The sequence below is a fragment of the Pleurodeles waltl genome, chromosome 9 (genome assembly GCF_031143425.1).
Source record: "Pleurodeles waltl isolate 20211129_DDA chromosome 9, aPleWal1.hap1.20221129, whole genome shotgun sequence".
In the NCBI taxonomy this organism is placed as follows: domain Eukaryota; kingdom Metazoa; phylum Chordata; class Amphibia; order Caudata; family Salamandridae; genus Pleurodeles; species Pleurodeles waltl.
Window position 1 is genome coordinate 60,523,463 of NC_090448.1, and position 14,359 is coordinate 60,537,821.

Here is a 14,359-nt window from a genome sequence, read left to right on the forward strand (position 1 = left end):
TTTCATTTGGTCCATTCTACAAGGTGGGATGGTCTATTTTACCATCAATAACTTAAAAGCTCGTTCTCATAACTAGCAGAATTCCCTTAGACCCTGTCTGGATTTATGCTCAGTTCTTCAGTTCCTAGGTCACTGTACGTACTGTCTTGTCCAGTGTTATTTCTCAGACTTTTCCTTGACTCAGACATGATTTCACTCTCTTCAGGGCCTGCTTTTCCCATTTTCGATGTTGACACTGGACTACACTGTCGACTAGTCCTCCTGTGTGCTTTTTCCTCAAAAATAAAAGCTCCATGTGTAGCTGCAATCCATGGACAAGGTTGTTCAGGCCTGGGTAGTTTCCATCGCCATAGCAGTGATGCACCTCTCAGGGTCAAACTGTTGTAGGCAAGAACACAGAATAGAACTACTGATGTGTTGAGCAGCAGTTTATTTTACTCCTACGGGGGCCCAGTTAATGTCACATCATCAGTCCAGGGTGAGTTGGAGCTCATGGTGCAGATGGGATTCGTAGGTCTCAAATTTGCCTCCCTGTTTGTTTTTATGCAGTGAAGGCATGTGTGGGATAGAGGTGTGGTGGTGCAACATGCCCCGCTGCAGGAATCGAGGACTAATTGGTCTAGATACCTTTCCACAGAAACCAGTGGAGGGCAGTAGGCTATGCATTGCTGTGATCTGGGTGTGCAGGCCTTGGATTACCAGGCCAGCTCGACAAGAGAATTCTTGAATGGCTTGAGCTGCTCCACCCACCTACTGCTGCTTTCCAGGCCCATCGAAGCCTCGCTCCTTCTCCTCCCCTGGGGGTCACTCACCTCCAGGGGTCTCTAGTGGCCATGTGTGGTGCTCCTTCACTGGGCCACATACTCCCCTCGGCCACGCCCCATCAGTAGTGATGCAATTGTGGAAGCGCCAAACTAATTCCTAGCTGGCCCGCCTCGCTGATGAATATGTCTATCTAATCATCAGCAGGCTGGGGCTGGCTACTACCCCACACGTTTGAAGAATGAAGCAACCCATCTCCCTGCAGTAGTAAGTATTGTTTCTCACAGCGTTTGCAGCCTGTCGTAAGCTGGCAGAAGATGGGTTTGTTAGATGTTAGGAGCTTGGAACTTGAAACACCCCTATAAAGCTGCCATCATGGATGATGGACAGTCATGCTGGGCATATTTATTGAAGGGCTCCATTAATGTGATGTGCTAGACATTTTACCAGACCTGTACAGTTGCAGGGACAATCGGGTGCTATCTTGGGTGAAAGTGCGTTTGTTCCCCCCTATGTAGGATTGTGGTTGGTAACTGATTTTACTCACATTACTATAACATGAATGCTCACAGTCATCCCATGAAAACAGGCTGGAAAACAAAAGCATAGTGTATCAGCAACCAGGAAGAAGACCATGTTTTGCTTTTGGGAAAGTGAGTTACCATAGCTGGGAGGATAGGGCTATCTCTTCTTTCAGAAGTTGTCTTCTTGGCCCTTTAACATGGGGATATCTTGTGACTTGGGGGCCCCAGAGCCTTGGAATTAGTGGCTGTTCACACAAGGGATCCACATTAGTGATCAAGGGGGTAACAGGGGTGTGGAATTTATTAAAATATCTACTTGTCCAGGGGACAGGTTGCTTCTCAAATCTACTTGTCCTGTAAAAAGATCTACTTGTCCCTTTGGTGCCATGTAGTGTGGCGACAAATTATGGCAGCAATTAATATCCTCTCTGATTATGCCAGGGCTACTACCATAGTAGGGCTTGAATACTTGGAGTTTCAATCCCTACTGTAGCAATTTCCTTATTTTGCCACCTTTCTGCAGATCTGCATACTGGGGCTGGAGGAAGCAGTAAGCAATAGTTCCAGGGCTGGAATGCCTTTGAGTCTGCAAACCTACTAACCTGCATGTTTTAAAGATTTTTACCAGCTTCTCTCTAATATTTTCCCATAATAAGAAAGGTTGGACATTTACTCCTGACAATGGCAGAATTAGAACTTCTTCCAGGGTTGGGAAGAAAGTGGCTGGAGGGAAAATGAACTTGCAAATGCTCAATAGATTTTCACATGAGCAAATCTACACATCGTATTTACCCACGCTAAAATACAGTTCACAAATATTTTATAGGGGTACGACATATACCATGGGTGCACTTTTGTGACTTTCTTTAAGAATTTGGGGCCACAAGTAGGTAGGTTCAGATTTGTGACCTGCAAATTGCAAGTCGCAAATCCGAATGTAGGATGGTGTCCTTGACACCATCTGTGATTCGCAAGGGCTTCGCAAATGCCCACATCATGAATAATCATGAGGTGGGTCGCAATTTGCGTCCCCCTCACGAATGGTGGCCTGCTGGAGACAGCAGACCACCATGTCTGTGACTGCTTTTCAATAAAGCAGTTTTTGTTTTTTTTTGTAATGCAGCCAGTTTTCCTTAAAGGAAAACGAGATGCATAACAAAAACGAAAAATGAAACGTTTTCGTTTCATTTTTTCAGAGCAGGCAGCGGTCCGCAGGACCACTGCCTGCTCTGAAAAAATGTTTACAGTGACATTCACAATGGGGAAGGGGTCCCATGGGGATCCCTTCCCTTTTTGCGAAAGTGTTATCACCCATTTGAAATGGGTGCAAACTGCGATTGGTTTGCGCCCGCGTTCGCGGTCACAAAACAATCCTACATTGCACTGCGAGTTGCAATTAGGAAGGGAACACCCCTTACTAATTGCGAGTCGCAAACCCGTTTTGTGATTCGGTAACCAGGTTACTGAATCGCAAAACTGGATTTGTGCATCGCAATGTGCTTTTTGCACGTCGCAAACAGCGAAAGTCGCTGTTTGCGACATGCAAAAAGCTACCTACATGTGGGTCTTGGTCCCTAATTAGGTCTGGTGTTAACAAAGACATTTTGTTTTTATTAAACTTCTATTTCTCTCTCTTTCGGCTGGCTTTACTGTGAGTGATCGCATTCTGCTCTTCCACAAGGAGCATATTTCCACACAAAGTAGTTTTGTTCAGTGTCAGGAACTACAGTGGCAATCAGTGACGTAACGAAACTGGAGGGTGCCCCTTTGCAAAGAACATGGAGGAGCCCCCTCTCCACACTCACTCAGGGCAGGTGCTGTGCTGACGGGGCCCCCTGGAGGGCGGCTGCGGGGCCTTTGTTATGCCGCTGGTGGCAACGTGTGCTTTAAGAGTTCAAAAACTTTTTGTGGGGGTTTGCCAATGTTTGTTACAATATTGAGGGCCTGGTAGCTCCCACAACAATAAAGTGTTACAAAAGCCATGTCAAAACAAGACACGCATTGATGAAACTAAAAGACGTATAAAAGTATGTCAGATCAGTTGGCTTTGTCAGTGTTTGTTTATTTTCATGCTTCCCATAATCGTGTTGAAAATGGTTACACTGATTTTCCATTAGAAATATTTTTGGGAAATACTAGCATGCATCAACACATTTTACTAAATGACACTTCATTTGCATATAATCAGAGAGCATTCTGGGAGCATTATACTTAGCCTCTTAGTCTAAACTTTTCAAACATGTGTGTACACGTTTTTTTTTTTTTTGTACTGGAACCAACGTCAGTAGTGAAGTGTGACCTTAAAACATTTCTTTACAGCATGCACCCTAATAATGAAGGCTTTCAAATAATGAACCATAAATACAAGTTCGAACAGCATTATCTTTTGGAAACACATTACCTCAACTGCAGAGAGTTCAACTCTCTGTAAACAGGCAGCCAAAGGGTTTGTGCTGCAGGGGGTTGGGCCTACTTGTCCCAAGGACAAAGTAAACATAAAAACTTGTTGCCCTTGACCCCAAACAAGATGTCTGGGACCTTCCATTCAGGCATGGTCAGCAGCACAGGAGGGAAGGCCGGTGGAGCAGAACCTATATTCCCAGCCAGGAGGAACACACAGCACTCATCTCCACATTTTGGAAGCACCAACCCAGTCACAGTTAGAATATTGAAAAAATCCAACCAGTCTGGCTTGGGGCAGAATTTCCCAGAATGCACTGTGGTGACCAGATGTTTTTCCCTATCATCGTTGTCATCGGCTCTATTGCAAGTCCACAGGGCACACCACTCTGCAGGTCTGGTAACTAAACATACAGCACCAACCATTCAACAAGCATTTGCAATGCAATAGGTCTTGCATTTACTTGAGTTGGCGCTATTGGCACTGTAAATGCACAACTGGACTTTTTTTTAACCACATTAATTGGTCAACCCTGCCACATATATTTTGGTCCTTTCTGCCACATAATTCCAGTGGCCCTGCATATAACTAAAGGGCTAATAAGCCTACTGGAATATGTATATACTTTTTTTTTAAACAAGGCCCTTAAAGCATAAACTACTCCCAGGAGCAAAGCATATTTACTTGGCAGCTGGTTCTGGGAACATTGCCCGCGGGCAATTAATAAATAATTGTTCTTCAAGAATGCATGCTTACTGGATCACTGTCCCTTTACTGCAGTCTGGGGAGTCAAACAAAACGCCCATGATTTTTCACATGCCATCTCGCATGATATTAATGATCCTCAGTCAGTCTTGAACTGAAATATTAGTTATAAAATATTAACCATTGTACAGAACAATCAACTGTAAGCTCTCCTCAAGGTTAGTTTTATAAAATACACGCACACACAGCTCAAGTTTCATAGACTCAAATGTGTGTAGTTCATCTAGTCAGGTTTCTGCTTTGAATTTGCAGCTTGTATCGCGTTATAAAATAAAACTACAAGTCCCAGAATGAACATGTGTGCTGCAAAGAACATGTACTAAGCAAATCAGAGTGCATATAATGTAAAAATGTCAATATAACTCAGGCGATTAATGTTCTTTCTTGAGAGAGAACATTTGTCTAGTGTGAGCTTGGAGTCATCTTAAGGTAGCGCAGAGGGTTAATGTGCCTGCTGCAAAGAATGAGTACTGGGCAAATCACAAAGTGCATGTAATGTAAAAATGTCAAAATAGCTCTGGGGATTTATGTTATTTCTGGAGAAAGAACGTACTTTTGTCTAGTGGAAGATTGAAGTCATGATAAGGTAATGCACAGGGTTAATATGCCCGCTACAAACAAAGAACGTGTACTACACAGAGCACATATAATCTAAAAACTATACCGCTGATCAAGTTTGCGCTGTGAGTGCCATGGCAGCCACAAAGCACAGAGAAAAAAAAGTAGTTTGCCGACGCCGATGTATATCAGCAATTGTGCAATTAACTCTGTAACAGGGTCGGTGTCCAAGGCAGTAATCAAACCGCCCCCAAGGCGGAACAAACGTGAAGCATTTACCAATGACATCAAGTGATTTTTGAAAGGCAAGCCCACGAACGAATGAAAGTGATGGGCGTGAGCTTTGCGTGGTTAAAAGCCCACAATACTTACAACAGGTCGAAGCGCTTGCATGCTCGACCTAAAAACTAGGGCCATGTTTTGTTCGTATATCAAAGCGAGTACACTGGTTTCCACCAGTTCTAAAAAAGTACCTTTCAGAAGAAGTGCCAACTGAAAGTATGGTATGTTGAAAACTGATGTAAATTAATTGAGAAATAGTTTGACTATAGCCCTCTAATTGATCCGAATTGTTCAACCTTTTTATGTATGCCACTTTTATTTTATGGACCCATGAATTACCCTCTTCATATGTTGATTGCTCTTCTTTAACAAGTTTTGTGAGGACTGATACCATACTGCCTAAATCATAGACTAGGGACTATAAGAATTATGCATTAATTTTGAGAGAGGGATACAGCCCAAGATCTATCCTCACACTATTCACAATGTTAGCCCAAAGGTGGGATACCAGGAGCTCAAAATACAGACCCACTATAGATTTCTAGGGAAATTGTTGCAGGACCTTTCGGGTAAGAATATGGAGACAAGCTTGTGTTGGTCCTAAACTACCCCTGAAGGCTTGAGGGGTTTATGCAGATCGGTCTGAAAATGCTGTGGTTCAGTGAATGGCTTGACATCATTTGGATTTAGGGATTGAAAGTCTTGAGTACACTTTTCAGAAAAGTTTGGAACTGAGAACAGATAGTTTCTTTGTTACCTAGATATCGTGGTCAAAGGGTATGGGGAACATTTGAATCTTAAGGGAGAAACAATTTCTGCCTGATACCATCTTTATTCTCCTACAGTCAGAATGGTGCAGTCACTCTCCAAATGGAAGTCTGCTTATCACTTTTGACACCAAACAATGTCTTACATGGGTCACATTGAAAAACCACACCCTTTCCACCAGTTACAGCAATAAATTAATATATAAGCACATACGTTCTATCTTTCTCCCATCCACCCTTCATTACACACTTCTGCTCAGCAACCAATATCACCTTAAGAGAACCACTCTAGTTAATATAAACCCCATAGGTCACAATCCAAATCAAACTTCCTCCAAACCTTCGAGAACTTTTCCAGAAAGTGTGCCATTCATGCCTCTTGTGAATTACATTTTCTTTTTTCTCCTTTTTTAAGTACTGTTCTTTTTAAAAAAACACTTGCTTTTTTAATTCCACATGTTTGCCTTTCATATTCTCAGTCCTGTGTCCATTTAATTCAAAGCTTGTGTACATTGCAAATGGAATTTGCAGGCCAGTTTGGTTAATCAGTGTCTATTTAGTTGAGAAAATCTAGGCGCAGTGGTAAAGTGATTTATAATTCGTGTAACACAACATAATTGGGGTTTCTTTTTAGGGTGGGTTTCTTTCAACAGTACACATCTTCGTATGTAATCTAATGGTGAAATTTTAAAACATACAATACTGTTGTGGGCGCATGGAAGCAGCTAATCCAATCTGAATCAATTAACATGTAATCAAAAAGAGGTTTTTTTAGATACACCTGCAATCAATTATTTCTCTTAAGTGATGCTAACGAGTTACATGGAGACAAGATATACTCTTTTTTTTTCCATATCAAAGAGTTTAGTGAAATGGCAATGTACATACTGACATGTACAATAAGCAGTTTTGTCAGTCCGTACTACATTTTTTAATAGTTTGAAGATAAGGTTCTTCCATCAGTTTTAAGGCTATTTTAGGGCAAAACAGTTCTAAACAACATGACATTTATTTTTACGAAAAGATAAACCTTAAGGACTTGTATATATTGACTTTAGTTATTCTGTCGGAGACGAACGTGAAGATGAGATATAGTCTAACGTGTTGGCCTCAGCCTTAATTGTGCAGTTCTAAATCATGCTAAAAACCTATAGCATAGGTATGATTCCCATTTGATTAAATGTTATTCGCCACTAATAGGGAGTGGTATGCCCAAACGATTGCTGTGGATGCAGTTGCATCATTCGTGAGCTCAGTTTTCCCACCGCCTGTAGCTGGTGGGAACTTCCTTGGTCCCCTCTTGACTTTTCAAATGTGCAACCATAATTTCAAATTCATTCCCCTGTGAACTAACCCATATATCTATACATGTTTTTTTGGATAATTAGCACATACAGAATTACTTCATTCTCATTGTGAACTGTTTCTTTTATTACTCAACACAGGCTGTTGCATTATTCAGACTTCTGGTTTTCTTGCTATTGCAAGGTCTCATCAGCGCATACCAGTGACCTCCAATTTACAACCGCAATTTAATTTTGGTTGTCTTCCAACTGGACAGAAACAATTCAATGCTTGCTTTTATAGGAGAGCCCTTTTTGTTATTTCTAACAGAATCAAAGCAAACAATGTGAGAATGCAATTTGCTTTCAAATAACAGTAGACACAAAGTGTAACAAGCATTGGCAAAGCATATAAGTCTTGCCTATGCAAGAGCTGTTGGCTTAGCCAATGTGTTTTACCCATGTTGTGCACCAGCGTGGCTGCTGTTCAGCATGGCTAAAAGTTAGTGGTGTACAGGAGAGTGGCGTGGAGTGCGGGAGAGTGGAATGGAGAAGAGCGTTGAAGAGTGGAGTGGCAGAGCGTGTTGTGTATTGAAATGGCATAGTGTAGCGTGGCATAGAGTGGACTGGTGTAGAGTGCACTGGCGTTGATTGTTGCAGAGTATAGTGCCATAGAGTGTAGTGGCACTGCATTCAGTGACATTCAATGCTGCATTGTAGAATGCAGTAGCGTAGGTTAGAGTGGTGCATAGTAGAGTGCAGTGGTGCAGAGGGCCGTGGCACAGAGCAGAATGGCATACAGTGCTGTGGCTTAGAGTGGTGCAGAGGGGAGTGGCGTAGAATTGAGTGATGCAGATGGCAGTGGTGTAGAGTTGAGTGGCGTAGAGGGTAGGACATATAGTGGAGTAGCAAAGAGAGAAGTAGTGCAGAGAAGAGTGGCATACAGTTAAGTGGCAGAGAGCAGTGCTGCAGAGTAGTGTCAGAATGCACTGGTGTAGAGCGGCGTACAGAGCAGTGGCACAGAATACAGTGATGTAGAGTGTAGTGGCATAGAGTGCAATGCTGTAGAGTGGAGTTGTGTAGAGTAGATTGATGTGGTATAGCATGCAGTGGGGAAGAGCGCACTAGCGTAGAGTGGTACAGGGTAGAGTAGAAAAGAAAGGCGTAGTGTGAAAGGGCGTAGAGTGCAGTGGTGTAGAGTGGAGCAGTGCAGAGTGCACTGGCATGGAGTGGTGTAAAGTGGAGTGGTGCAGAGTTGAGTGTAGTAGTGTGGAGTGACGCAGAGTGGAGTATGCATGGTGTGCTAGCCCACTGCCATTGCAGCTAACACATTTTCAATTGAAATTGTTCATTTGCATTTAAAATGTGTTAATTCAAAGATGAAAAACTCAGAAGGGGATACCTTAAATAGAAAATATACGAAGATTTCATCAAAGTACTATACAAATATCCTTACTAGATGCTTGTTGAAAGCCATGTTGGCTCTGGTGTTGTGTGCCTGAACTTCATCCGACAGTGCTGCAGCCTGAGGCTTGTAGCAACAGGTAATGCTGGACCATAGTAGGCGCCTCTGATGAACACCTGCCCCCATATTTCTACGATACAAGTAATAACAAAATTGACAATAGATCTGGTTGACAATTTTGTTTAAAAGGTGCAGCTGGACCCCTAGTGGGCTTTTAAAGACTACAAAATTAATCGACATACAAATGGCATATAGGTTAAGGCTCTACTGTTTTACATCTTGTTAAAAGTAGGTGAAAATAAAGTCAGATATTCCACAGTTTTTGGTTGGAGCCCCTGCTTCTTTAGTGGGGGGTGGCATTGCGTGTGAGACAAGATGCCACACTCCAGTGACAGGCACTACTTTAAATAGTGGGTAGGAGAGAGGAGGACATAGGAGCGTGGATGGGATTTGTTAGGTCATCATTCCAGGGCCATGTTTCGCGAGATTGTAAAGGAGTAGGTCCTGTGATGTGCCACATCCCTCTAAAAGAGGACCGATTTCTTAAAAAAAAAAAAAAAAAAAATGGTTCCATATTTCAGGCTACAGCACATAAGTACCTGTATTTTACCCAGACAGGGCTGGGTCACCCATTGGGATTGGTATACGTTTGTAGGCCTTGCACGAGTCCCAGTGGGGGACAATTGGCCTGGAGCAAAAATGCACTGCATTTCTGGGGATAATGAAAGGAGATAAGATGTAAATATCCTGGGAACTAGAAGCAACAGAAGCATTGTTAACTCGGAGGAAAGAAGTTAAATAGGAAATCCACAGTATGTAGTGGTTAGTATGAGGAAGGGGACATGCAGAAATGAAAGATGAATGCTAAAGTATACTGGAAGGTAACAGAACGTCCACAATAGTATGATTCAGGCTTCGGAAGGAGTTGGTCCACAAAAAAGTGGGACCTGAAATCACGGTAGATAGTATGTAGAACTCTTAAACATTGAGGCAAACGAACGAACTTTGACAATCTGGATTATGTGAAATAACCTTGGCCAATGGTGGAGCTCGCGTGAGGTTTCTAGCACATACTATGCATCATTAAAGATGTTCGTTTTTGCAATACTAAGCTACTTGAGGCTTTAAATGTCACCACCCAGAAACTAATAATGCAATATGTCTTGTGTCACACAGTGCCCACCTACTGGCCTCTGGCTGTGGGCAGTCTCCAGCGTACACCGGATGTTCTGTTCAAAACAAAGTAATATTTTCTAGTGGAAAGTATTACATTTGTACCACGCCTCATGAAATTGTCAATCACACAAGTTATGCATCCATATTTTACATGGGTGGTGCCCGAAGAGCTTTACTGCATGACTGAAGTGCCTTTTTTAATAAAATACAATGTTACCATAACTATGCAAGAGGACTGTACATCCGCTGTACACACACATCAAATTAAAGTTCTCAGTAGTCATTGCGCACATGGGTCCCACCCCATCAAGCACCGTTGTCAGAGGCAGTTTGGGAAGGAACCATGAGCCATATGTACAAACACATTTTCCCATAGACACAGAATGGGTAAAACCCTTTGCTACATCTGGCCCCATGTCTCCATTTCAGGAGATAAGGCAAAAATGTGCCATTTTTAGTCAACATTGAATACACAAATGATAAATTGGTTGAAGGTTTGTTCGACTCTGTGTGGATGCATGTATATGAGACCATCTTCTCCAAATAAAGGTAAGTAAGGAGCTCATTGCGAAATACCTGGTATTTCCTGTGCTAATAATGCAGTTAGCAAACACAACACTGCAGGGCGCAGTATTGCCACGTGGTTCTGAGTTCTTCACCTTGGAATAGACGCTAAGGGCCCAGTAGTGGGTGTTCCGAGGGCTTAACCTCAGAATAAATGTTTTCTGCTAGCGAAAGCTTGCATTACAATAATCACTGCAAATCTCCGAATCGAGATTCAAAGGCAAACTACAGTTGGTGGCAAAATCCGAAATAATTTAATACACCGAATGAGGGCCTACGTGTGCACAGCTGAATTTGTATATCCTGGACATGAATAGAGCCTGTTGCACCAAGCTAACATACATCACAGTTAAACAGGGCACACATTCCGTACACGGTCTATTTAAAAGCACCGATCTAAATTCGAGCAGTAATTGTTCTGTAAATCCCAGAAATAGACAAACCTGTTTTACATTTAGGCTTTCTTCCCATCAGCGGTTACAGGTGTGCTGGTTCGGTGTAGACACAGTTGCACACAGAATTATTGCATGCTGGTATTGGGAAACGGTGCACAAAAAATATTTTTTCACTTTGTGAAAAAGCCAGACCGTTTACGTGCTTAAATGGCTAGAGCGCCTCCTGTCTGTGTGGTCTCACGCTGCAGTTATCAAATCCGCGGATATAAAAAACGACTAGGCCACTGCACACCAAGACTGTCAGTAAATTATCTGAAGCCAGAACAAATGCTGCATTTCAGATACCTTAAATGGATATTTCAAACTCAGGATTTGTTTGAGTACTCACGCTTCTTATTGTAAGCAGTGGCAACGCTGTCCACTTCCCATCGGTTTAGTTCGAAGCAGAGAACCTAAATAAACAAGCATTTGCAATGCAATAGGTCTCGCGCATTTCGAACAAGTTAATTGTAATCTTTTATACAACAGCGTCCACAAGCAAAAACTAATGAAAACAAGAAGAAACTGAGAAAAGACGACTTGGCAAAATAAAAAAGTTAGCTTTAATAAATAAAACTTTGCAATTTTGTGCCTGCTGGGCACGTTTTTGCCAGTCACAAGCCTTCTGTTTGCGGGGCAGTGGAAGTTAGAACAAAATATTACCTCGATCACGTCGAGAGCAGCATCAATGACTGCATAATCCCTGCTCCCCTCATTCGGGCCTTGACGAATTACGAGACTGTAAAGAAGAGTGCCACGCAAACCAACAAATGGTGAGCGACAGGCGGGCTCCAAACCACGTACGAACACAGCAGTCTCTTGCAAGCGAGACGCATGCTCTAGTGCATCCACCCGCAGGCTCAACCCTAAAAATGATGATCGAAACTTGCAGCAACCTTCCTAGAAATGCCATAGTCTCACAACTGTGCTGTAGCGGCCTTGTACCGGGGACATCCCTGAAGAGCTCATGTGTTGAGATTAGGGAAGCCAGCCAAACTCCGGCAGAAATTCCTGGGGGTCAGGCCCATTGGCAGGAAATTGAAATTAAAAACGCATCCTGCTGCTTGTGCCGAGTCCAGACCCTGCAGCCTTAGAGTGAGACAGAGTCTGTCCACGTGCACCGTCCTGAGAGGCACCAGCGGCCCAATCCTGGTGTTAGATCACATGAAGAATGAATAGTCGGTGCTCATTGTGATCTTCTGCAAATAATGCTGCGACACCCCCTATTCCATGGGGAGAGCAGTCTGCATTCCTTAATCCTATAAACACTCTTAGTGAAGTCAGCCGAAACCAAAGTAAACAGTTTGCTCCCTCAGAAGACAGTGCCCAACATGTGCCCTTGGACTTTGAATGCACAGCAGATGTGACCAGTAAATGTGATGTGACCGGATAACAAAATTTACTAGCCTTTTTATTACAAAAAAAACAAACAAATTTGTGGAAGGATCCTGTAAACACAGCTTTAGTATAGGAAGGGACGGATTCAAGCTTGGGAGCTTAAGCCAAAAAATGGAAGCCAGAAAATGTGAGTTACAATCCACAAAGCCAATGGTAAGCAACAGGCAGAACATTCCCAGGTCAACTTTATGAAGCTCCACAAAATATTGTTATTGCTATGACTTCTTGCCCTTGGAGTTATGGAAAATGAAGTCTATTGTTTTGATACTTGCCTCCGGTACTGTCAGAGAATTTGCATTCTACAGGAGTGGATTTTTAATGTGATTGCAATGAGTGGGAAAGAAAAAAATGTCCAGTTAAGTTCATCATATGCCAGATAGCTGTGATATGCCCTAATTCCAGGAGGATGACCTGCGGGAAGTCCTTGTTTGACAACCAACAGACTGAATTACGCTATTTACTTTTCGATTTAGATTTAAAATCGAAAAGGGGAAACTAGCAGTTCTACTGTCCTGACCTTCTATGTGACCATATGTGAGGGGCAGAAGGAAAACCCTCTGATAGAACATTATGGTCATTGGTGGCTTTCCTTTTCCAGAACCCCTTCGGACAGTCTGCCGTCCTGAAACAGCGGCTTGCATTCAGGAACTATAACAGTCTGAAGTAGGAACTTAACCACAGACCTAACCCATCACTTCAGAAAGAGAGACTCTGCCCATGAGGAGATTGAGACTGCAAAAATGAAATAGACAAGATCGGATATGTTTGATGCAAGGAAATGCCTCCATAGCCCCACATACCACTGTAATTAACAAATCAAATGTATGGCATATTTGAGTCTGATCATTGTTACTAGAGTAACTGGGAAAGCTGGTATGCTTTGTTTTGCTCACTGGAAACCAGGACTAATTGAGTAGCCATATGATATAGAACCAGGTAACTGTGGAGCACTTTGAATGATATCAGAACATTACAATGTAGCTAAGGATCAGAAGCATTGCCACAGAAAGCCTTATAAACTAATGCATTCATTTCTTGTTTGATCTTGGGTTTCTGTAGCCCGCATGGCAACAAAGTTTTAAATGAATCTTAGGCTGCGTTTAATTTTTTGTTGTATGAAAGCAAGTAGCAATTTTATTGGTGAGCTCCTGTTGCTTTAAATGCAGCTGTTGATTTTTCTCAGTATTGCAAAGTATAATTTACATAAAAATGTATTGGTAGTTGGAGAGTTAAGGGATAACTTGGAATGTTCATTTGATTCTAGGCTATGGCTCCTTTGTCTGCCTCAGACTTTTTAAGAAGCAAACAGTTTGTTTTATCAATCTGGAATTGCCACAATAGTAATTTTCCTTTTTTATTCATTTTTCAGTTTTCAGATTCTGGGGACAAAGCGGAACATGTTAAAATTACTAGTAGACAGAAGCCAGGCTTCTTGGGGCGCCTCAGCGAGACCTCCGGAGGCATGCTGATTGGGCTTGTGGTATTCAGCCTCTCATTTTATGTTCACTTTACTAACGAGGTAAGGACTACAAGAGTGTAGTTTTTCCACAAAGGGACGTTTGCCTTTGTTTGCTTTTTGCATCATTGATGTTTTGTGCAGTAAATACGCCTTGGTACACCTTTCACAGCTTCTGCCACAAACCCTAACCATAGAATTGAAATCCCTTCCAATAAATGTTCATTTTTGTTGTGTGTTTTTTAATATAACACCAACCCCTCACAGAGACGGAGTTTTGTAAAACCTTACAACAGAGCTATCTAATGCTACAAACATTATGGAATACCTGGCAATACTGGCTCAGTCTTCATAATTGCATAGTTAAGGAACTTATTTCCGCTTTCATACCACCGCAATACATGGCTTGCCGTCTGGTGCTGATCTGGTGGACCTTGTGCCAGATTGGAGAGATTCACTCACTTCGGTTCAGTGAGAGGTGGAATTGTTGGACCCATTTGTCTAAAAGATGTCAGTTCAACCTT

The 14,359-nt window shown here is 42.4% G+C and overlaps 1 protein-coding gene across 1 annotated transcript in view; it reads left to right on the plus strand.

Moving 5' to 3' along the window:
• TMEM43 (transmembrane protein 43) overlaps positions 1-14,359 on the plus strand; it is a 74,999-nt gene that overhangs the window by 7,842 nt on the left and 52,798 nt on the right. Inside the window, exon 2 of the mRNA XM_069206289.1 lies at positions 13,749-13,898. Within this exon, the coding sequence (XP_069062390.1) occupies positions 13,749-13,898 (150 nt within the window). The remainder of the gene's footprint in view (positions 1-13,748; positions 13,899-14,359) is intronic.